General features: G+C 36.3%; 4 protein-coding genes across 4 annotated transcripts; 2 read left to right on the top strand and 2 right to left on the bottom strand.

The window, feature by feature from the left end:
* Positions 1-6,813: 6,813 nt before the first annotated feature.
* Positions 6,814-7,994, top strand: LOC108813434 (FCS-Like Zinc finger 1). The gene is made up of 2 exons (XM_018585990.2): positions 6,814-7,247; positions 7,372-7,994. The coding sequence occupies exons 1-2, from the start codon at positions 6,907-6,909 to the stop codon at positions 7,568-7,570; spliced, it is 540 nt and encodes a 179-aa protein (XP_018441492.1). The 5' UTR covers positions 6,814-6,906; the 3' UTR covers positions 7,571-7,994.
* A 163-nt stretch (positions 7,995-8,157) lies between these two features.
* On the bottom strand, positions 8,158-10,243 carry LOC108813433 (probable serine/threonine-protein kinase PBL19). The gene is made up of 4 exons (XM_018585988.2): positions 9,682-10,243; positions 9,316-9,567; positions 8,969-9,091; positions 8,158-8,742 (listed from the first exon to the last, which is right to left on the bottom strand). Exons 1-4 carry the CDS (start codon positions 10,045-10,047, stop codon positions 8,290-8,292), a joined length of 1,194 nt encoding a protein of 397 aa, XP_018441490.1. The 5' UTR covers positions 10,048-10,243; the 3' UTR covers positions 8,158-8,289.
* An 830-nt stretch (positions 10,244-11,073) lies between these two features.
* LOC130495630 (uncharacterized) lies at positions 11,074-12,438 on the top strand. The gene is made up of 2 exons (XM_056987051.1): positions 11,074-11,652; positions 11,719-12,438. Exons 1-2 carry the CDS (start codon positions 11,074-11,076, stop codon positions 12,436-12,438), a joined length of 1,299 nt encoding a protein of 432 aa, XP_056843031.1.
* A 6,266-nt stretch (positions 12,439-18,704) lies between these two features.
* LOC108808077 (probable serine/threonine-protein kinase PBL19) lies at positions 18,705-19,967 on the bottom strand. Its single transcript, XM_018580277.2, has 3 exons — positions 19,388-19,967; positions 19,006-19,257; positions 18,705-18,800 (listed from the first exon to the last, which is right to left on the bottom strand). Exons 1-3 carry the CDS (start codon positions 19,751-19,753, stop codon positions 18,705-18,707), a joined length of 714 nt encoding a protein of 237 aa, XP_018435779.1. The 5' UTR covers positions 19,754-19,967.
* Positions 19,968-23,121: the final 3,154 nt, after the last annotated feature.

Raw genomic sequence — 23,121 nt, 5'->3', positions numbered from 1 at the left:
AAACTATAAGAAACAACTAGATTTTGACCCGCGCTTCGAAAGCGCGGGTATTATTTTTTACTTTTATGAAATATATTATTTGTTTGTAATTATTGAACATATTTATTTTAGTAAAATTTTCTTTATAATAAATTTGACACACATAGTGTCTCTGGTAAACTATGTGTTTCTCTGACTTTGTTTTATTCCCTCTCCAATCAACATATCGAAGCGCGGATATTATTTTTTACTTTTATGAAATATATTATTTGTTTGTAATTATTGAATGTATTTATCTTAGTAAAAATTTCTTTATAATAAATTTGACATATAGAGTGTCTCTGGTAAACTATGTATTTATCTGGCTTTATTTTATTCCTTCTCCAATCAACATATTTATTTGGCTTGTTGTTAAAATAAATGATTTTAGAACGCAACTGTTTACTTTGATATTTTGTTTAAACAATGTGACATATTTTTGTATTAATTGTGTTCAATTAAATATTTACATTGTAATTTAAATTTGTATACAAATCAACATATTTGTGTAGTTTGTTATTAAAAAAATGATTTGAATCCAAATGTAAGTACTCTTATAGTGATTTTTCAGTTCATATAATTTTTTAAAATATATTTATTTCAACTGAACCAATTAATATTTTGTTAAATTGGCCCGTGAAATATATTTTTATACATCGATATTCAAAAGATCTGGTAACTAACGATACTCAAAAGATCTGGACCGAATCAGGTTATATGGTTATTTTTGTTACAAATATCCGAACCCGTTTTAGATACATTGGTTATTTAGATATTTTTAGGTTCCTATACATCAGAACCGAATTCATCCAGATCTAGAATGATCCAACTCAAAATCCACACATAAGTTTATAATATTCAAGCGGGACTTGGTTACCAAAAAAAAAAAGGATACCCGAAAAGAACAACATGTACCTAAATAGACAGATAATGTTCATGTCTAAATGATTATATAAATTAATAAAAAACTGTTTTATGTGTTTTGCTAAATTAAGTGAAATAGAAAGAGTTTTTTTTATCAAGTAAAATAATTATATGGAGTGGAAAATTAAGTGACAATAAATGTAGGACATTTTAAGTATTTTGATTTAAGTTATTATTTTATTCACAAAACATATTTTTGAACTATGTTTTTGGGTACGTAATTTTCCACCGATTGTAACTAAAATAAAAATATTTTAGTAAAATAAAATAAACCAAATGTTTAATCATATGTAAAACCTAATTATTTAGCATTTTTGATTTTATAATTGGCACAAAGTTAATATTGATTAACTAATAAATAAAAATATGCACTATATATTATTATTATGGTAATATAATTAATGATGTAATTTATTATTAAGGTAATATAATTAATTAAATTGTTAAACTAAGTGAAATATGGAAACACAATTAATAGATACTACTATTCAAGTTTCCAAACACTCCATTTTTTTATAGCTATAACCAAACACACCAATTTTTTTTATTAATCTTATCCAAGTATCCAAACGCACCGAATTTGTACTTCACCTTTAATAAGATAGATACATAAATGTAGCTACAAGTTACAACTAACAATTCTACATAATTTATGAGGATTTACGTTTGATTACACTATCATGAGGTTTTTCATAAGATCCACTCCAGGGGGAGTATTATTTGCAAAATGCTGAAAATCTCCTAAAATTCGTATTTCTACAATAAACTAATAATCTACCTTCTATGAAAATCTCCTTTATCCTTATTTATACATAATTTGTCCTATGATTTCCAATGCATGCCTTTGTGCTACCACCTGGACTCCACCAGAATTGTGCTATCGCACTCGTCAGTTTCTTTGCGGTTGTCTTTGGTAAACGTGATGTCTTGCATATTTGCATTGTTTTAACCATTCATTCATAAGCATTTGCATCATATAGATTAGGATTTAGACATTTTTAGGTTGCATTTGGCATATATATGTCTCTATCAGGTATTGGAACACCACATGGAGTTCTTAGAGACATTTGGAAGCAATGTGATCAAAAAGGGGATGAAAGATGAGCATGGATGGAGGCCTTAGAGAAATCTTCTGTTGCTAAGATTTTGTGGAGACACAGGAAATTGAGTTAGCTTTCTAATGGAAGTGGTTTCAAGTCATTTGGAGATGTAATGGAGGAGTTATGATCAATTTACTAGAGGCATATCCATCCTGGTCGAGAACCGCAGAGTGACCTTCTGGAGCGACCCCCTAAGGTAGCTCCCAACCAGAGCGACCCACCTAAGTCGCTCGCGTTTTCATCGCCCGGAGACACAAAAATGGAGGCTGGAGCGACCTCTCAGAGCGACCCCCCAAAGTCGCTCCCAACCCCAGAGCGACCTCCTGGAGTGACCCTCTGAGGTCGCTCCGCGTTATCTGCTGCACGATTTTATTATTTTTCAAGGACCTTTTTGCAATTGTTGTGCACGTTTTTGCACTTGGAAAACCTAATGTTTAAGTACTATGTAGCCACCATTGGGCAATCTATCTTTTATCTATTGAATACACAAAACTCTCTCAAGAAAAGCTCTCTTTTGATTTGATTGTTCTTGTGTTCTTGTGATTTTCTTTTCTAGTTCTCTATATGATTCATCTGAAATCCACCATGGGTTTAAGAGGAATCATGGAGATTAGTGAGTAATCACCTTTTGGATTCATGGGTTAGGGTGATTAAGGGTGATTAGGCTAGTTCTAGGATGTTTTAGGTATAGATCATACTTGTTCCTTGCATAGTAGAGTGATCTTAATGCATCATTTGAGTAGGCCACTCAAAGGGTGATCTCTAGGCATTTCTCACCCGACAGGTGTTTGATGAAATGCCTGAGTCAACTCTCCTAGGCTTTTAGTGTACTTTGCCAAAGAGATTTGTTGTTAAAGATGCTAAGATAGCTAATAGACTTGTTAGTAATGATTGATTGCATGTTATTCAACCAAAGACATTTGATGTTTGAGACATGTTAGCAAATGAGCATTCATCTAGACATAGAGCTTGCTTAGAATTGTGTCTAGGCTTAAGGTTAATAGTTTGATTGATTCATTTGTCATCTTTAGTTCGAAACTTGATCACCCAAGGTCTAAATCCTTATACCCATGAGTTCTCCTTTCCAATAGCTTAAAAGTATCATTTTTATTGCTTTGCATTAGCTTTAATCATTAGTTTAGAAATCATAAAATCACTGGCTGCACTTAGATTATGCAAATACTTGCATTCTCTCTGCATTTGAATCCCTCAGAACTGGTTCGACAACTTCCACTATACTATCATTTGATTTAGGAGCCTCAAAACTCCTAACATCAAAACGATAGCAAGACAGGTCTGAGTTTCAGTCTCCGGAGAATGCAGAATTATGTGAATTAAGGGAGAAAAAACTTACAAGAGATCTGCAACATGACGCAAGGAGTACCGTCAAGCGTGAATCCCATAGGACAGCTTAGGTGATGCAGTCATGAGTGAATCCTCATACGACAGGTAGAATTATCGGCTATAGATTCGTCTGTAATATTTTTCGTAGTTGGAATAGCATAATTATCCAGCGTTAAAAAATACCTTCAAGTCTTAAGCCTCTTTCCGCTTGATCAGTTTGGAAATACATTTTCAAATTCTTTTAGTTTGGAAATATGCAATTGCTTATTAATATTTTTGGAAATATGTAAATTTGTGTTAAATATTTTTAGTTTACATATGTATATAGATATAGTACATAATCTTAACTGTTTCACTAATTAACATTATAAAGTTATCATAAAACAAATGCACATAAACATCATATATCAATAACTTACTTTTATTTATGAGTTTTTTTTTTGAACAATTCTTGGGTTCAACCTCTAGGGTGAACGTGTAGGTTTACCAACCAGTAGGATCTCGTTATTTTATATTAAGTATTTTTTTAAAAAAAGAAACAAAAGATTGTCAAGTTACATTATATTTTTAAAATTAAGAGATAAAAATAAATAAAAAATAATAGTAGTTGCAAAAATTTTTTTAAAATTTTTTTTTTTTAATATCCTCAGCAAAACACTAAACTCTAACCCTAAATCCTAAACTCTAAGCTCTTGGGTAAACCCAAAACCCTTAGATAAATCTTAAACCCTAGGATTTATGATTTATCTAAGGGTTTTGGGTTTACCCAAAGATTTAGGATTTATCCAAGGGTTTAAGATTTACCAAGGGTTTAGGGTTTACAAAGGGTTTAGAGTTTAGAAATTAGGGTTAAGTGTTTTGCTGATGGTATTTTTTTAAAAAATCGTTTTTTTGCAGCTACTCTTATTTTTTTTATTCAAAAAACATAATATAAGTTGACAATATTTTGTTTCTTTTTTAAAATATACTTAATATAAAAAAGAAATTTTATTGGTTAGTGAACCTAGATATTCACTCTAGAGGGTGAACCCAAGAATTACTCGTTATTTTGGGTTAACTCTCTTATCGCAATAAATACATTTTTTTGAGAAAAGAAAAAAATATTTAGAATTTCTTTATAAATAAAAAGATAAAAATAAATAAAAATAGTAGTAAATATAAAAAAACAATTTTTCTTAACATTGTTAACGCCGTCAACACTAAATCCTAAACACTAAATACTAAATTCTTAGGTAAATCCTAAAATTTGGGTAAATCCAAAACCCCTGGATAAAGTTTAAATTCTTAGGTAAACTTTAACCGTAAACCTTAAATTTTTATGTCAACTCTAAATCTTTGGGTAAATTCTAAACCATTGAGTAACCCTTTAACAATTAGATAAAATCCTTTGGGTTTATGGTTTACCTAAGGTATATGATTTATCTAAAGAGTTACGATTTAGTGTTTAGGGTTATGAGTTTATGATTTATCTAGGGTTTAGGGTTTACACAAGTGTTTAGAATTTAAGTTTATTGTTTATGATTTAGCATTTAGTGTAGACGGCGTTAACAATGTTAAGAAAAAAAAATGTATTTACAGCTACAATTATTTTTTATTTTTATCTTTTATTTTCAAAATCAATTTTAAAAAACATTGTATTTAATGTCATGATTTTTTATTGGTTGGTGAATCTACAGATTCATTCTAAGGAATGAACCCAAGAAAAATTCTTTACTTAGTTACAAACTTTTAACTTGGCTTTAATTTACGAATTAATCTAAACATGTCATATAATTAACATTATAAAGTTCTCATTCTATTTGATTTTACTGGAAAAACTAAGGGAAACAAAGGACATCTCTAACCCTACTCCATTTTCAACTCCGTACATCATTGTGGAATAAAATCTTTTCCAGTAAACTTAGCTATTACTCCATTTTGGAGTTGCACTTTTTTATTTTAAAGTGACCTTTTGAATCTTTAATATTTTTATTTTTTATTTAAATAATATTTAAAATGACACAATAACATAAAAGAAAATAGTGTACTACACAAAAGATTATTTAATAATTTTACATAAAATGCATAAAAAAATTTAAAAACCAGAAATTTGTGGAAAACAACAAAAATATCCGCTTTCAAAATTTCTTGCTTGATTTAAGAATATAAAAATAAAGAAACTTATTTTTCATTTTGAAATTCATTAGTTTAAGAATATCAAAAATAAAGAAGCTCATTCTTAATTAAAAAAATGCATTCGTTGATTATTTGTGAAAAAAATATTCTAATGTTCATTGTTTTTTTTGAACGAATGTTAAATTTAATTCAAAGAAAAATATACTTTGTTACAGCATGTGCTACTTTGTTTTTTACCTTTTCAAATAGAGGAAGAAAAAAGAAACCAAGACTATGTTCCCAGCCTCTTGTCTTGTACCTAAGAGACATGATCCTATTTTTAATCATCTTGTCAACCATTCTGAAGAGGCTTTCTAGAGGCTTCTCTTCATATTTTCTTGCATTGTGCTCTCGTCAAATCATATACACTGCCGTTTGGAAAACATATCGAGCTAATATTTATTGTGGAACCAACATATATATTATTTTATTGATTTTTTGTACCTTTTAATAATAAATATTTAATTTAAATAATTTATATTTTAAGAAATTAGTGGAAACATAAAATAGTTGGGGTTAATTAGTAAATTTTATAAGTATAAAGTATTATTTATAACTATTAATAAAATAGAAATACAAATATTATTTTTAAAGTAAAAATAGAGTAATACATTGAAATAAAATCTAACTTTATTTTGGTGCTGTATTATTTTATAGTAAAATATAGAGTAATTTCTGAGAGATGTTCTGATATATGAACTGTTCTAGCAGAAAAGGCAAAGTAATAATTGAACTAAAAAGTAAAATGTGGAAAGGGAATTTTACTTTTAACCAAGCTCTCTCGAAAGTTCCTCTAAAACTAATAAGTCACGACAAAAATATTTTCTAACGCCTCAATTTTTTCCTTGTGCAATAAAACTATTTCTAGAACATAATGAAAGTTGTTTTCTATTTTCTTATACATTTGGAAATCAGATATGAGAACTTAAAGTTTACTCCATTTTTATAATACTATTCATGTTTATCTTTATTATAAGAATATTTATACAAATATCTTTTTATCAAAAATATTAAATATCTTTCTACCATTGTCTTATAAATATACAAATATAAATAATTATATAAATATATAATAGAAAACAAAATTTCTTTTAAAATAATTTTCAAATCGTACATTTTTAAATTTTAACTTTTTATGATTGTTTTCTAAATTTCTTTTTTTCAATATTTTATTTTGAAATTCGAATTTGTTTTACTTACAGATTCTCTATTTCTAAAAACTGGCCTCTACTTTCTTTCTCCTCGATATTAAACCCCTAGAGAAACAAAAGTACATATTTTATTTGCTATAAAACCTCTCGCAGTCACACTTTCCTCGCAAATTCTCCACCCACAAAATCTCTCTCTCTCTCACAGAATCAGAAACATGGAGGTTTCAGAGAGGAAGCCTTGTTTCATCGAAGAAGAAGACGAGTTGGCTTCTTCTTTATCGGACATGGAAGCTGGGTTTTCAAGTAACAGGGGAAACTCACAAAACGACAACGTTTCAAGTCCTTTCTCTTACGTGAGGATGAACAGTTTCAGCAAAAACACCAACTCTTATTACAACAACTACCACCATCCAAGTTATTATCACCATCAATACTCTGTTTCCTCTCCGAGATCTATTTTTTCCGGAAGATTCGATAACCAACAGCCTCATTTCTTGGACTCGTGTTTCCTCTGTATGAAACCACTTGGTGATAACAGAGACATCTATATGTACAGGTAAACCTTTAGATCTATGCATCAGATCTCATCTAAGGTTTTCTCCTTTTAATTGAAAATAATTCATTTTTTTTCTCATTACCATGCAAATTATTCAAAGTTTCGATTGTGTGTGAAATTGCAGAGGAGACACACCGTTTTGTAGTGAAGAGTGTAGACAAGAACAGATAGAGAGAGATGAAGCAGAAGAGAAGAAACAGAATCTTTCTTACTCTGTTAAATCAGCAATGACGAGAAAAGAACAACGAAGCTCTTCTTCTTCTTCTTCTCCAACTAGATCTGGTGATTATGCATGTCACAACGGAACTGTTGCTGCTGCTTGAAATTCTGAATCTGATGGTGATGACTTTGGAACGTATGATATAATACTAATTAAAAAGGGAAACAAAAAAAAATGAAGAAGTGAGATTGTGTCTTAAAGTGTCAAATCTGGTTTTGGGATTCTCTTTTGATCTTTTCTAAATCTGAAGATCGTTTTGCTTTAGCTTGAAGTTTCAGGGAAAGCTAAAGATCTACCAGCTTTTTTATTTAGTTTTCTTTTTTTTTTTAAACTTGAATGTTTTGGGAGTATATGAGAAGAGAGAAATTGTAAATGTCTGTGTAAGTTTAAAAGTCCATGGCATGCTTGAGTAATCTTTTCGTGTATCTTTTGGGTAAGAAAACAAATACATATGTAACAGTATTACATGTTCAACCATGAAAATATATGTACAAGGTTATTTTAATTCATATAAGCTTTACCGTTTATTCTATGTTTTTTGACAAGCCAAACTTTGTGCTTTGATATTATTCAGTGATAGTATTTCACTTTTTTGGTTGTAGTCACTACAACATCATTTGAAAGTGTAGCCATTCCTTACCATGCTAGCTAATTGTCATTCATGGACACAAAAGTTAGATGGACAACATATAACTTGTAACAAATCGTTTGCATATATTCATTTTCCTTCATATTTTGCATTTACTAACTTATTTGTATATATTCACCATGCAAAAAAGCTTCCAAACTCGAAAAAAAATCATCCTCTAACACTAACTCCTCTTAAACAGTTAAACTCTGCTCCACAGGTCCTGTCCCTCGAATATTGCTTCTTACCTGATTACTCTCCTTACTCGTGGTTATCGAAGAATCTCCACTATCGCACTCTTCGACAATCTTCTTTAGTCTTTTTACTACAATCTCCATCGTCGGCCGCTCTTTATCGTTCTTTTTGAGACATAAATCAGCCAGTTTAGCCAAACTCCTTGCTCCGTCAGCCGGATAGTTATTACGTAGTCGAGGGTCAATGATCATGCTGAAGTGTCGACTATCAGCAGGATACTCTTTGATCCATTCCAAAAGTCTTCGTTCAGTGGCTGGTTTGTTCCTCTCAATGGTTCGACGTCCGGTTATGATCTCGTAGAGCACAACACCGAAGCTATATACATCGCTCTTTAACCGCAGATGGCCTGTTTGCACGTATTCAGGAGCTGCATATCCCTGTGTTCCAACTTTCTATAAAGAGAACCAAGAAAATTATTAAGAAGAAAAATATTAAACGATTCGATCAAAAAAAAAATATATTAAACGATTTATCATCTAAAACTGTGTAAAAACCATAACCAAACCTAACAAAATGCACACAACAATTACACGACTTAACATCTAAAACTATTTAAAAATCATAACCAAACCTAACCTAACCTAACCAAAGAATTTAAAGAAATATTCAAATACTTACTGCAGTTGTGACATGAGTATTGTCGCCCTGAGGTCCTTCTCTTGCAAGCCCAAAGTCCGATAATTTCGGACAAAAGTCATCATTTAGAAGCACATTAGAGGATTTGAAGTCCCGGTATATAACCTGCCCAACCAAATATCACCACTGAATCACATACTAAACTTAAAACAAGACAATGAATGTTTGAGAATCCACCACACTTTATCTTCCCAACGGTTCATAAACTGTCGGCATTCATATACAAATCAATGTGTTCAGGTTGTGCATGTCCTAAATTACCAAGAACAATCAAAAGTATCTGTCTTATAACCAGGTTTCCTCTTATTGTTTCGGTTTAAAGATTGTACCTTGACTTCATGTAAATAAGCCAATCCTTCAGCTGCACCAAGCATGATCTCAAGCCTTTGTTTCCAAGGTAATGTGCGTGCTCCACGCGTAAAGAGATGCTCCTCTAAGCTTCGATTACACATGTACTCATAAACCAAAAGCCTCTCCATCCCGTTCTCCCCATCTTCTGAGCAATAACCTAAGAGCTTCACAACATTCTGATGATTCAATACCCCTAGAAACTGAACTTCTGCTAGCCATTGCTTGTGACCCTAATACACATCATTACATCACAGAGAAGAGAAAAAAGATCAAAACTCCTAATCCAAAAAGAAAAAATTTAAAAGACATTTTAAAGGATCTTTATATATATATTTTATAATTACCTGCAAACCTTGTGGATTGAGTTTCTTGATGGCGACGACAAGTGGAGGATCAGAATCTCCGGTGGTCGGAATCTTTCCTTTATAAACATTACCGAATCCACCTTGACCAATCTTAAGCCTTCTGCTAAACCCACAAGTGGCTTCGTTGAGTTCTTCGTAAGTGAAAACCCTAAGACTCTGTTCTCTCTCTGCATTCAAGTCTCTGATACTTGGTTGAGAAGGGAAAGATCTCGGCCTCTGCAGATTAAACGACGGCGTTTCACTCTTGTTCCTCAGTTCTGGAGCTGAGTTTTGCGTTTTTCTTCTGTCTTTTTGTTGGTTTCTGGGTTCGGATTTCTTGGATTTGAACAAGAACAGACAGTTCATGTCTCTAGGAGAGAAGAAAGATTGAAACTTTGTGTAAGAAAAAACAAGCGGAACATTCACACTGATTCTTAATTTGTCGAGAAAACCAGAGAAAAATCGTAGATGGGAAAGTGACAAAGACCGTGACGGTCTCTTCCTTATCTTTTACAAAGGAAGACGAAGAAATGGCGTAACGGGAAATAGACGTATACGTGTGAAAGAAGAGTGATTGATTATTTATTGATCAATGTACGACTTATGTCGTACAATTTAGACTATGTAGTTAAGTCTAGGGAATCATCAGTTAAAGTTTTTCATCTTTTTTTTTCATCCTTAAAGTATCAATTTTTATTAATGGTTATTTTAAAAAAAAATTAATCATTTATAAAACAACATTATTACTGGAAAATCTAACAAATTTTGAGAGATACTTTATTATTTCTTATTATTGTGTTTTTCCCTTTTGTATTATCTCAAAAAGTGAGATACCTAAAGTTTTAGATAGTGAAACAAAAATTCAAGAAGGGCAAGGATAAACACAGAAGCATGCTTTTTTATTTCCATCAGCTACGCAGTGAGGAGTTCCGTGCTTTAGTTGACGGCACAGAGCGCCACATGTGCCTGCAGGACCACAATCTACTTGTGGTAAAATCTCTCCACAATTGTCTCCTTGAATCTCATTGGCCATCAGCCCTGTCAAAAAATATTATTTAAAAACATATAAGTATCTATTTTTTTCGCATCGGAAACAATATATACATTACTATAAAAGTTAAATCCAGAAAAAATTAGCAAAAAGAGAGAGAAAATTCTCTGCCTTCTCTCTAGAAAGTAAAGTCTCCCTTCTTTGGGCTTCTGTTTCTCTCCCATTAAAAAAATATTAATTAGTGGGTGGAGCGTTGTGTGTAGTCATCAAAGTGTGCCACGTATTAATCAACCACCGCAAACAGCTTTCTTTTTCTGATCAATCTTCAAAGTTTCAAGGGTTTGTTCTTATTTCCTGTCGGTGTGCATAAGAAACCCAGAAGAACAACAAGCAAATCCAAGATGTCTCATGCTATGGATAAGGCGATGATGGCGATCTCATTGGAGGATGATGATGAACCCTTTGACATGCCAAACCTTCCTCAATTCAGTTCGTGTGAGCGCAACAACCAGAGTCTAATTGGGAGAATCTTGAATCCTGATTGTCAAAAGATGTCGAATCTCATAAGAGAGATGCCTCGGAAGTGGCAGAAGCAGGGCAAAGTTCGAGGAGTAGCATTATCAAAGGAACGTTTCCAGTTCATTTTTGATAATGAACATGACTTGCTTGACGTATTGGAGAAAGGCGTTCATACCTCGAGTGAATGGGCGTTAGCGATTGAGCGATGGGAGGAGAACCCACCGCCGGATTACTTTCAATACATCACGGTCTGGGTTCAAGTCCGTAATATCCCTCTCAATCATTATACAGAGAAAGCAATCACAGCTTTGGGGGATCGCTTGGGAGTGGTGAAGGTAGTGGCGTTTGATCCTGATAGGCCACAACTTCAAGAGTATGTGAGGATGCAAATTCGGATGGATGTGGCACGTCCGTTTAAGAAATCAATGGTGGTCAACTTGCCAGAAGGTGGTACAGCGACGGTGTTATTTAATTATGAACGACTTCAGAAGCGGTGCTATTAATGTCAACGCTTAAACCACGCAAAGGAGGTCTGCCCTCGGTTGGTGAAAAAGCGTAAGGAAGCAGCTCTGGAGAGACGTCAGCGGATCCTCCGTGAGAAGCAAGCAGACACCCTGGTCTTAGGTCCTCAAGACCCTCTATTTGGTGTTTTAACAGAAGCACAAGTTGGTAATTGTCCTCTCACTGGTAGAGCAAAGATATCTCCAGAGGTGCTGGAGGAAATGAGGCGCTATATGATGATGGCTACTGAGGCAGATAGGTTGATTCGTATTGAGAGAATCAGGGCTTCGGTTGCTGATGTTGAGAAGGATCCTGTTCTTCAGAAGACAGTTCTCAGATTGGAACCTCCTCCTCAGGTCACCCGACAAATCGACAAGCAGAAAGGCCGAGTCTTTGATCTCGACTTAAATGCTCCAGAGGCGTCTGATGGTGTGAACAAAGGCAAAGATGACAAGCTTATGGCGTCGGCAATCAAGGCGCATACCGAGGGGAACTTTAGTACGTGGAATCTCCCTGCTACCCTAAAGGATAGACTGTCTGTGGATCAGAGCTCTTCTAAACCAGCTCTATCATGTCCATTGCCACCAGTGACGCGTGATCTGCAGGGAACTAGTAGCGGCTTACTCAGTCTTGTTGGCAACTCAACGGAATATGGTTTCCAGTTCTCAACTAAAAAACCATCCGGGGTTGCAACCAAGACTACCAAACCGCGCAAAGACCCTACGTCCGTAAAAGAACAGAAGTGAAAGGAGAGGGCTCTGGAATTCTTCAGGAGTTGTATGGTTCTACTGAGTCAGGCTCTCCAGTAAGAGCTAAGCATAAGGGATCCAGTGAGGAGCCAGAGCAGTCGTTTGGGAGCAGGAAAAAAGAAGCAAGGGTGATCCCGTCTGAGGGATCGCCGAGGTCAAGATGAGCATCGTAAGCTGAAATTGTCAGGGCTTGGGAAAGCCCCATGGCCTGACAATTTCACGCCTCAGGGAATTGCGTCGAAAACACTTTCCTGAGGTCCTTGTTTTGTTGGAGACGATGCGTTGTAGAAATACCTTAGTAGACTTACAAGTTTGGCTCGGCTATGATCAAGTTTTTACAGTAGACTTATGGAAAAAGGCTGTAAAGTTGAAGTTTTTGGTTGTAAATAAAAATCTTCTTGACTGTATTATACAGTATGGAAATCTTTCTTTCTTTGCCTCGTGTATATATGGTCCAGCTGCTGTAAATAAAAGAATGGACATGTGGGAGAGGCTTAGTAGAATTGGTGTACAGAGGAAGGAGGCGTGGTGTGTTTTTGGGGACTTTAATGAGATTCTTCACAATGGTGAGAAGATTGGAGGAGTGTGGAGATCAGAAGAATCGTTTGCTCCTTTTAATCACATGATCAAGGCATGCTCTTTGGTGGAATTGCCTAGCCATGGCAATGGGTATACTTGGAGTGGGAATCGGAACAAAACCTGGGTACATACAAGGCTGGATAGATGCTTTGGAAACAAGGCATGGTTCAACAAGTTTCCAAACTCTAATTAGTCGTTTTTAGATAAGCGAGGTTCTGATCATCGGCCAGTGCTTATTTCTCTTATTGAAGCACAAGACTCTTATAGAGGATGCTTTAGATTTGACTCAAGATTTCTGGAAGTGGCTGGTGTTCAGGATACAGTTGCACGGGCTTGGAATGACTCTATCAGCAGAGGTGGTAGCTCTGTTTCTAATAGACTCAAGTCATGTAGGAAGGCCCTTAGTTCACTGAAGCGTCAAGCTAATATGAACTCAAGGGATCGTATACATCAGGCTGAAATGGCATTGGAACAGGAACAATCTGCCCTCACACAATCTACTGATCGGATCCATTTCCTTAAAAGAGAACTGCTACGAGCTCAACGAGATGAGGAAACATATTGGTGGCAGAGGAGTAAAGAAAAGTGGCTTCAACGAGGAGATAAGAACTCAACGTTCTTCCACAACTCAGATAAAGCAAGGAGAGCGAGAAAGCATATTGATAAGCTGGTGGATGATGATGGTGCTGAAGTCTTCTCGGAGGCTGCTAAAGGAGATGTGGCTGTGAAGTTCTACTCAAACCTCTTTAGATCTTCTAACCCTACACCATTTACTTCCTGGTTTCAAGACTTGCGAACTCGCGTTACAGCCCAGATGAAAGGCGACTTGACTAAGAGGGTTTCAGCTGAAGAGATTAAGGACGCCCTGTTTTCTATTCACCCATCAAAAGCGCCGGGTCCTGATGGGATGTCCGCCTTATTCTTCCAAAGGTTTTGGCATCTTGTTGAAGCACAGGTTGTTAGAGAAATACAGAGATTTTTTGAGGAGGGTATTCTTCCTAAAGAATGGAATTATACTCACCTTTGCTTGATTCCCAAGATCCCGGATCCGGAATCCATCTCTGACCTACGACCTATCAGTCTCTGCTCAGTGACTATAAGATCATTTCCAAGATTTTGGCAAAGCGATTGGTACCGGTGCTTCAAATGATCATCTCCCCTACTCAATCCGCCTTTGTCTCTGATCGCCTTATGACAGACAATGTTACAATAGCGCATGAGATGCTTCACTCGTTGGGAGATTCTCAAGACAACAACTCTGATAAAATGGTGGTTAAAACGGATATGTCCAAGGCATATGATCGCGTTGAATGGAGTTATTTAAGATCTTTGATGTGTGCTTTGGGTTTTGCGCTGCAGTGGGTTCAGTGGGTTATGAAATGTGTATCGTCTGTTACCTACTCGGTGCTCATTAACGATCAACCTCATGGAGTGATTTTACCGCAACGGGGACTGCGACAAGGTGACCCTATGTCACCGGCGCTGTTTGTGTTGTGCTCTGAAGGGCTTTCACATATGCTTGCAAAGGCGGAGAGTGAAGATTCCATTTCAGGCATCATGTTTGGAATGAATGGTCCTCGTGTTAATCAGCTTATGTTTGCTGATGATTGTCTATTCTCCTGCCAAGCTACAGCAGTACAAAGTACTAACTTGATCCAGTTACTCCAGCGATATGAATTGGTGACGGGCCAAATGCTTAATCCAGCAAAGTCTTCCATAGTATTTGACAAGAGGGTCATGGAAGCGGAGAAGAACCGGATCAAACAGGTGCTGGGTGTTGAGACAGAAGGAGGTATGGAGAGGTATTTAGGGCTTCCGGCGATCATGAAAGGTTCAAAGGTCAAGCTCTTTTCATACCTTAAGGAGAGAATTAATAAGAAAACCTCGGGCTGGCATGCAAAAAAATTATCTCAAGGCGGCAAAGAAGTGCTTATCAAAGCAGTGGCATCTGCATTACCCGTTCTCCCAATGTCTGTCTACCAAATACCTAAGACTGTGCTCTCTGGGCTCAGTAGTGAGATGGCTCGCTTTTGGTGGGATGGTGTGGAGTTTAAAAGAAAAATACACTGGCTGAGTTGGGAGAAGTTATGCCTCTCCAAAGAAGATGGTGGTTTGGGCTTCAAAGAATTGGAATGCTTTAACCAAGCTCTCTTAGCCAAACAGGCTTGGAAGTTGCTACAAGACGAACACTGTCTTATGCCTCAAGTATTAAAAGGAAAGTATTTTGGTGAGCAGCGTTTCTTGGATGTCACGTTAGCGGCAAGAGTTTCATATGGCTGGAAAAGTATATTATATGGAAGAGAGCTCGTTGCTAAAGGTTTGAAATATTCTATTGGTGATGGACGCCATATCCATGTATGGTCTGAACCTTGGCTGGAAGATGATGAAGGCCTATCTCGACCTCCCCTGCGTCTCCAGCGAACCTTTGATGTGAATTTACGGGTTTCTGATCTGATTGACTATCCTACTAGAAGATGGAACCGGAACAAGTTGCAAGAACTTTTTGTTCCTAATGACGTTGTGCTTCTCCTAAGGCGTCAACCAGCAGTATCTTTTCAGGATTCATGGGTTTGGAAGTCTACACGTAGTGGACTTTACACAGTCAAGTCTGGTTATGAGCTTGCCTTCCGCACCATCAAAGCGGAGCTGCTTCAACGCCAGACAGAGCAACCATCGGTGAATCCCTTAAAGGCACAGGTGTGGACGCTACAGGCCTCTCCTAAGCTCAAAGTGTTTTTATGGAAAGCCTTATCAGGAGCTTTGCTAGTTTTTGATGCTATGTCCGATAAGGGAGTGAAGTGTGAGAAGGTGTGTCAAACGTGCGGTATGGACGGTGAGACTGTGAACCATGTCTTATTTTCCTGCACATTGGCAAGACAAGTGTGGGCATTGTCAGGCTTTCCCCATCCACAGGGGGGTTTTGATTACTTATCTATCTTTGCCAATGTAAGCTACTTGTTCAAGACATGGCAGATGGTTGAGGATATGGGAGGGACTTCTCGACACTTCCCATGGATTCTTTGGTATTTATGGAAGAATAGAAACTCTTTATTGTTCGAAGGGTTTCTTTATAATGGGGAGCAGACATGTACTAAAGCGTCTGGGGAAGCCAATTTATGGTTTCTAGCGCAAGAGGTGGACCACGCAGACAATGCAATCAATCCCACGGTGCCTTTTGTGCATCAACGAAATGGGACCGTTCCTCAACGGGACTACGTTAAATGTATAGTTGGAATGCGATGGTCAAAGCAAACGATGGAGATGGGGGCCGCGTGGGTCTTAACAGACAGAGGAGGCACGACATTGCTTCATGGCCGTAGATCTTTTTCGGGTTTATGGTCGAAGGAAGAGGCGTACTTCTTAGCTTTGGTATGGGCGGTTGAGAGTATGATTTCCCACAGGTGCTCGCGAGTTTACTTTGCTCTTGAATGGAGGACGTTGATTAATGCAATCAACAGACCCAAGGCGTGGCCTTCTTTCAAGTTCAAAGTTGCAGAAATTCGACACATGCTTGGGGAACTATTGGAGTGGCGGGTTGTGTTTGAAAGTGCTGACACTAATCGAGCGGCCTGTTTAATTGCCAATAGTGTAATCACTGGTAATAGAGTGCAGTCTTATGTGGCTAGAGGTTCTCCTCGCTGGCTACTCAATTATTTTTTGGCTTAGTTGGGGGTGAATAGATGGTATAATCTCCTGTTGTGTGGGAGTTTTGGTATAGGTGGTCTTTTGGTTGTAACTGCTTGTTACTTCTTTGATGATCAATATAATTATCTTAGACGGCAAAAAAATATATATATACATTACTATAAAAATTGGTAAAACATCAAACAAACCTAGAATAAGGATCATAAAGACAGGCAAAAAAAAAAATATATACATTACTATAAAAATTGGTAAAACATCAAACAAACCTAGAATAAGGATCATAAAGACAGCACAAAAGATAGATTTAGTCATTTTTATATGATATCTGGAGTTCTCAAAATACAAAAAGACTGAGCGTAGTGGTAGTGTACATCATATACACACCTATTTATATATCATCATCAAGGTCATATTTCCATTTATGTATATCTTTGAGAAATCAATACATACCATATATGTTGGTATGATATCTGAATGTATCAGACTTTAAATGCACATTTATTAAGTTGCTTTTTTTTTAACACAGTCATACTCCCTCCGTTTCATATTAAGTGTCGTTGTAGAGATTTTTTTTCGTTGCAAAATAAATGTCGTTTTCGAATTTCAATGCAGAATTTATTAATTTTATTCTGTATTTTATTTTTCTATTGGTCGAGATACATGGGTAATGATGTTTTTGTATGTAAAATATTCAAAATTTAATAATTTTTTAATCCGTGTGCATAACTCTAAAATGACACTTATTCAAAAACAGAGGGAGTATTTATTAAGTTGCTATATCTTTCTCGTTATGTATAGTATGTTATGTATTATGAGAAATTCGAAAACTAAGAATATATGCATGCAACTAACTGTATCTATGTCATAATGAGTGCATCTAAAATTTGATCTTAATTGTAATGTTTTTACGAGCGCCCACGTGGTCAGCTCCCTCACCTAAAAAAGTAAAAAGTCCAAGGATCATAAAGAATTAGCACCGGTCCACTACGGGCGGGAAAAAATTAACAAATTATTTAAATAGTTATAGTAAATATTTAATATAAATTATTATTATTTAAAAATATAAATTTTGTACATGTTAAATAAACCATATTATCAGAAAAGTAGTTATAATTTTTCAAAATAAATATTACTTGTTATTTTTCAAAATTTGATTTTCTTTTTTTTATTGTTAAAAGGTTTAAGATGATTTTCTTTTGTTAAGCGATCTATGTTTTAATTATACATTAGTTCAGTCATTTCTTATGATTTTTTGCCGTTGGATGACCATAAAAAACTCCATGAGATTTTTTTTTTCTATTTTCGTTAGACGAAAAGAAACAAAACTGTAAATTAAATTCACATATTTTTTTCTTTAATTTTATATACTTAAGTGGATTATCTCATGTTTTTACTAAATTTAGTTTTTACAGTAGATTATTGTTAAAAATTTGTTTGAGTTAAATGTATAATTACTTATAAAACTACTTAGGTAATATTAGTTAGTTAGATAATATATTTTACCCAGATAATAAAAAAATATACATGTATTTTAAAGTACACAATTACATTATTGTAGATTTTCATAAAATTGTTGTGTCATGTATGTAATTATATTATTGTAGATTTTCATAAAATTGAACTTGGTAACTACATAAGAAAATAATTATTTGTAAAAAAAAAATCTTTTTTCATGTTTTCTCAAACTCCGACCAACATAAATACAAATTAAATTTAACAAATAATTATGTGGTTACCAAGTTCAATTTTATGAAAATCTCTAATAAAATAAATACATACATCACACCACAATCAACATCCCGCGCGTAGCGCAGACCTATCCTAACGTTTATTTAAAATTTATTTTAGAAATTATTAACTTGTCTAAATTATAATAAAAGATTTAAAATATAATTATTTAATTTCTCTTAATATTTATATTTGTTTAACTATACAATAAGACACATATACTTTTAAATACAAAACACTATGAAGCACTATATATTTTTTTAAAAAAATATGTTTATTATTATTTTTTACCATAAAATATTTTTAAATAGTTATTTTTTTTTTCTTGCAAGCCCAAAGTCCGATAATTTCGGACAAAATTCATCATTTAAAAGCACATTAGATGATTTGAAGTCACGGTATATAACCTGCCCAACCAAATATACCACACACTATCATCCACTCAATCACATACTAAACTTAAAACCAGACAGTGAATGTTTGAGAATCCACCACACTTTATCTTCCCAACGGTTCATAAACTGTCGGCATTCATATACAATCAAGAACAATCAAAAATATCCGTCTTTAACCAGGTTTCCTCTTATTGTTTCGGTTTAAAGATTGCTGTACCTTGACTTCATGTAAATAAGCCAATCCTTCAGCTGCACCAAGCATGATCTCAAGCCTCTGTTTCCACGGTAATGTGCGAGCTCCACGCGTGAACAAATGCTCCTCTAAGCTTCGATTAGACATGTACTCATAAACCAAAAGCCTCTCCATCCCGTTCTCCCCATCTTCTGAGCAATAACCTAAGAGCTTCACAACGTTCTGATGATTCACTACTCCTAGAAACTGAACTTCTGCTAGCCATTGCTTGTGACCCTAATGCATACCATCACAACACAGAGAAGAGAAAAGGATCAAAACTAGTAAATTTTAAGACTTTACATTTAAAGAAAACAAACAATCTCTCAGTTTCAGTTTCTTGCTTAATCATATATTTTATAATTACCTGTAATCCTTGTGGATTGAGTTTCTTGATGGCGACGACAAGTGGAGGATCAGAATCTCCGGTGGTCGGAATCTTTCCTTTATAAACATTACCGAATCCACCTTGACCGATCTTAAGCCTTCTGCTAAACCCACAAGTGGCTTCGTTGAGTTCTTCGTAAGTGAAAACCCTAAGACTCTGTTCTCTCTCTGCATACAAGTCTCTGATACTTGGCTGAGAAGGAAAAGATCTCGGCCTCTGCAGATTAAACGACGGCGTTTCACTCTTGTTCCTCAGTTCTGGAGCTGAGTTTTGCGTTTTTCTTCTGTCTTTTTGTTGGTTTCTGGGTTCGGATTTCTTGGATTTGAACAAGAACAGACAGTTCATGTCTCGAGGAGAGAAGAAAGATTGAAACTTTGTGTAAGAAAAAACAAGCAGAACATTCACAATGATTCTTAATTTGTCGAGAAAACCAGAGAAAAATTGTAGATGGGAAAGTGACAGAGAGCGTGACGGTCTTTTCCTTATCTTTTACAAAGGAAGACGAAGAAATGGCGTTACGGGAAATAGACGTATACGTGTGAAAGAAGAGTGATTGATTAGTATATTGATCAATGTAGGACTTTTGTCGTACAATTCAGACTATGTAGTAAGTCTAGGGACGGGTGCTGTAGTTTTCAGAAAACTATTTTTTATAAGCTTAGTTTTATTTTATTTATATATCTCAATAAATTATTAATCGAAAATTATATTTTGCAGCATATTTATTGGGGAATTCTTAGTTAAATCTTGAGAAAAAAATTCTCAGTTAAAGTTTTCCATCCTTAAAGCATCATTTTTTTTTTTTGAAAAGGTCATCAATTTTTTTATTAATGGTTATTTTTAAATAATTTAATCATTTATAAAACAACATATATTACTGGAAAATCTAACAAATTTTGAGAGGTACTTTATTATTTCTTATCGTGTTTTTCCATTTTGTATTTATCTCAAAAGTGAGATACCTAAAGTTTAAGATAGTGAAACAAAAGTTCAAGAAGAGCAAGGATAAACACAGTAGCATGCTAATTTTCCATCAGATGCCCGAACGCAGTGAGAAGTTCCATGCTTTAATTGACGGCACATAGCGCCACATGAGCCAGCACCACAATCTACTTGTGGTAAAACTTCTCCACACATGTCTCCTTGAATCTCATTCGCCATCAGCCCTGTCAAAAAATATTATTTAAAAACATATAAGTATCATTTTGTTTTCGCAGCTGAAACAATACATTACTATAAAAGTTGGTAAAACATCAAACAAACCTAGAATAAGGCGATTTCTCTCTCGGGCGACGTCTTCGAGGCTGGGCTTTACCCACTGGTTCTAAGACCTGTTCTTCTAGTTGTTTCCCTTTTTGGAAAAGATTCTCTGCTAGGTCCATCTGTCGTTTCAAATTCGTTCTACTTCGGACTTCATCCAACGGATATTGCAGGGGTTTGCACTTTGACACAACGGTCTCTTCCCGGCTCCGTCGGAGGAGAGCCGCTTTTGCTGCGCTCTGGCCACCTCCGTCACTTCTCTGCTGAAGATATGATCTCTGTGACTAAGGCTAGCTCTCTGGCTTCAGCTAACTGAACCGCCGAACGCTCTCAGAGTCGACAGAACTCCTCTGTTAGTGTTCCTCTACCACGGCGGCTCCGGTGTTTTTCGTCCTATCTTCCTTTCCAGCAAAGAGTCGACATCGGACCTCCTCTTTCATAAGTCCCTTCCACAACTTCAACGTCTCATACCTAAGGTTTCTTCTCACTACAAGCTTCTGTTATGGCTCGACGCTACACAGCAGAGAAAAAAGGGAAGGGTCTCTCTTCTGACACAACAACCGGTGGCCGTAAGAGAATCAGAGCACCGGAGTTTGACAACTCTGATCTTATAAAGGCAAACTCTCTCTCCCTCATAGGACGTGTTACCAACCCGTCAGAACAGCGCATCTGGTCTCTTATTGACTTACTCCCAAAGAAATGGTCGCTAGAGGGGAGAGTTGTAGGCTCATATTTGGGACATGATAAGTTCCTCATCCGCTTCGATCTGGAGAAAGATATGAAGAAATTCCTGGAAAACCGACTGTACTCTTTCTGTAACTGGATGGTTATTTTACAAAGATGGGAACCATTTATCTCTAGGTCCTTTCCCTCACAGATACCTTTCTGGATTCAACTCCAAGGCCTCCCACTGCACTTCTGCCACCAGAAAATGATCTACAAAATTGGCCAGGGAACGCTCGATGACTATGATATCTCTTCAACCTCAGCTCGCATAAGGTTGCTTCTCGATGGTCTTCAGCCTATCACTACTGAAGTTGTTATAGACTTTGATACGGGAGAGGACGTTCTCATTACGCTTGAGTACGAAGGCTTGGAGAATCACTGCTCTCATTGTTTCCGCTTGACTCATCTGAAAGTAGACTGCCCTTTCATGTCGCCAGTCAGGGAAGATCGTAACAGAGACAGAGCTCCTTCCCCTGTGATATTACCACAAGAACCTATAGCTCAACGCACTTCATCTCATGGCTATCGTGATCATAGGCCACAGCCACCTGTGATTGAGAAGGAGCGTACAGACTTCGGACAGAGACTTGACCGCCACGACAGACCTTTTGGAGACAGAGTTTCTGCTTCATATTCATTGGCTCGCCCTCTTCGTAATAAGATTACACCTGGGCATGCGCTACCAAGTCACCAGTCTACGAGGGTGGAGGTTCATCACAACACTCAGAACCAGCAACTACAAGCTACGTCGCCTCCCTACTCTCGTCACAGAGAGGCTCGACAACCCTACAAAAGAACTGAGCGTTCTTCCCATGAAGATAACTGGGTCCTAACTGGTGAAAGACAATCTCAAGCTAGAAATGCGGCTAGACGTCAAGGATCCACCTCCAGTGATACTAAATGGGTTGAACGTCAACCACGCCCTCCAGTTGAACGTAACCTCTATCTTTCGGACTTTCCACCGCTACCTCCTATTCCCACCAAAGAGCAGGTGATGGAGGAACTAAAAGAACATACTTATCAGTATGTGTATTGCCAGGATCCCAAAGAAATTGAGGCTAGGAGACAACATGTCCTTGATGGGGATGTTCATGGCCTCATGGAAGAAACTGCGGCTAACATTATTGCCACATCTACTGAAAATGTTCAAAATCATGCAGCTCTATTGGCTCAGCTGGAACCTACTATACAGCAACCAGGCGATGATACTCTTATTCAAGATCAGGAGAGTGATACACCGGCTGTAGATCCCCCAATTCTTCCAGAACCACCAGCTGCCACTAAGAGAAGAGGTAGACCACCGCAGGGTAAGAAGCGGAAAAATGCCTCTAAGCAAATATCTGGCTCTGTAACCAGAAGCTTTAATGTAGCAAGGATCTTGGGATCTCCAGCGTCGGGTCGTCTTCACATAGGGGGAACATCAACTCCCCACAACCAACGTGGCACTCCTCTTAATGATACAAGTGCATCGCCATCTACTATGCAGAATCAGGTTAACCCAACAACGCCACCCCCAGCCCCTACAGCGGTAGCAGATGCTTCTCCAGACATCTCAGCGGGACAAAGACGTATACGCTCACAAGTCCGGATTGCTCCAAGGGCGGATTTTCGTCCCCCAGGCGGGGAAATTCCTTAGCGGTTGTAAACTGGAACTGTTGTGGGCTGGGGAACCCCGCAACAGTCCAGCGTCTCAAGGGCATTCATAAAAGTGTTTGCCCACAAATCTT

The sequence above is a fragment of the Raphanus sativus genome, chromosome 6 (assembly GCF_000801105.2).
Source record: "Raphanus sativus cultivar WK10039 chromosome 6, ASM80110v3, whole genome shotgun sequence".
NCBI classification, from domain to species: domain Eukaryota; kingdom Viridiplantae; phylum Streptophyta; class Magnoliopsida; order Brassicales; family Brassicaceae; genus Raphanus; species Raphanus sativus.
This window is presented reverse-complemented; position numbering and strand designations above follow the sequence as displayed.

Coding starts and splice junctions, on each gene's coding strand:
- LOC108813434 (XM_018585990.2), top strand. CDS start 6,907: ATGGAGGTTTCAGAGAGGAAGCCTTGTTTCATCGAAGAAGAAGACGAG. Junction 7,248..7,371: donor AGAGACATCTATATGTACAG/GTAAACCTTTAG, acceptor GTGAAATTGCAG/AGGAGACACACCGTTTTGTA.
- LOC108813433 (XM_018585988.2), bottom strand. CDS start 10,047: ATGAACTGTCTGTTCTTGTTCAAATCCAAGAAATCCGAACCCAGAAAC. Junction 9,568..9,681: donor TCAATCCACAAGGTTTGCAG/GTAATTATAAAA, acceptor GATGTGTATTAG/GGTCACAAGCAATGGCTAGC. Junction 9,092..9,315: donor CTTATTTACATGAAGTCAAG/GTACAATCTTTA, acceptor TTGGTTGGGCAG/GTTATATACCGGGACTTCAA.
- LOC130495630 (XM_056987051.1), top strand. CDS start 11,074: ATGTCTCATGCTATGGATAAGGCGATGATGGCGATCTCATTGGAGGAT. Junction 11,653..11,718: donor CAGAAGGTGGTACAGCGACG/GTGTTATTTAAT, acceptor AACCACGCAAAG/GAGGTCTGCCCTCGGTTGGT.
- LOC108808077 (XM_018580277.2), bottom strand. CDS start 19,753: ATGAACTGTCTGTTCTTGTTCAAATCCAAGAAATCCGAACCCAGAAAC. Junction 19,258..19,387: donor TCAATCCACAAGGATTACAG/GTAATTATAAAA, acceptor GGTATGCATTAG/GGTCACAAGCAATGGCTAGC. Junction 18,801..19,005: donor CTTATTTACATGAAGTCAAG/GTACAGCAATCT, acceptor TTGGTTGGGCAG/GTTATATACCGTGACTTCAA.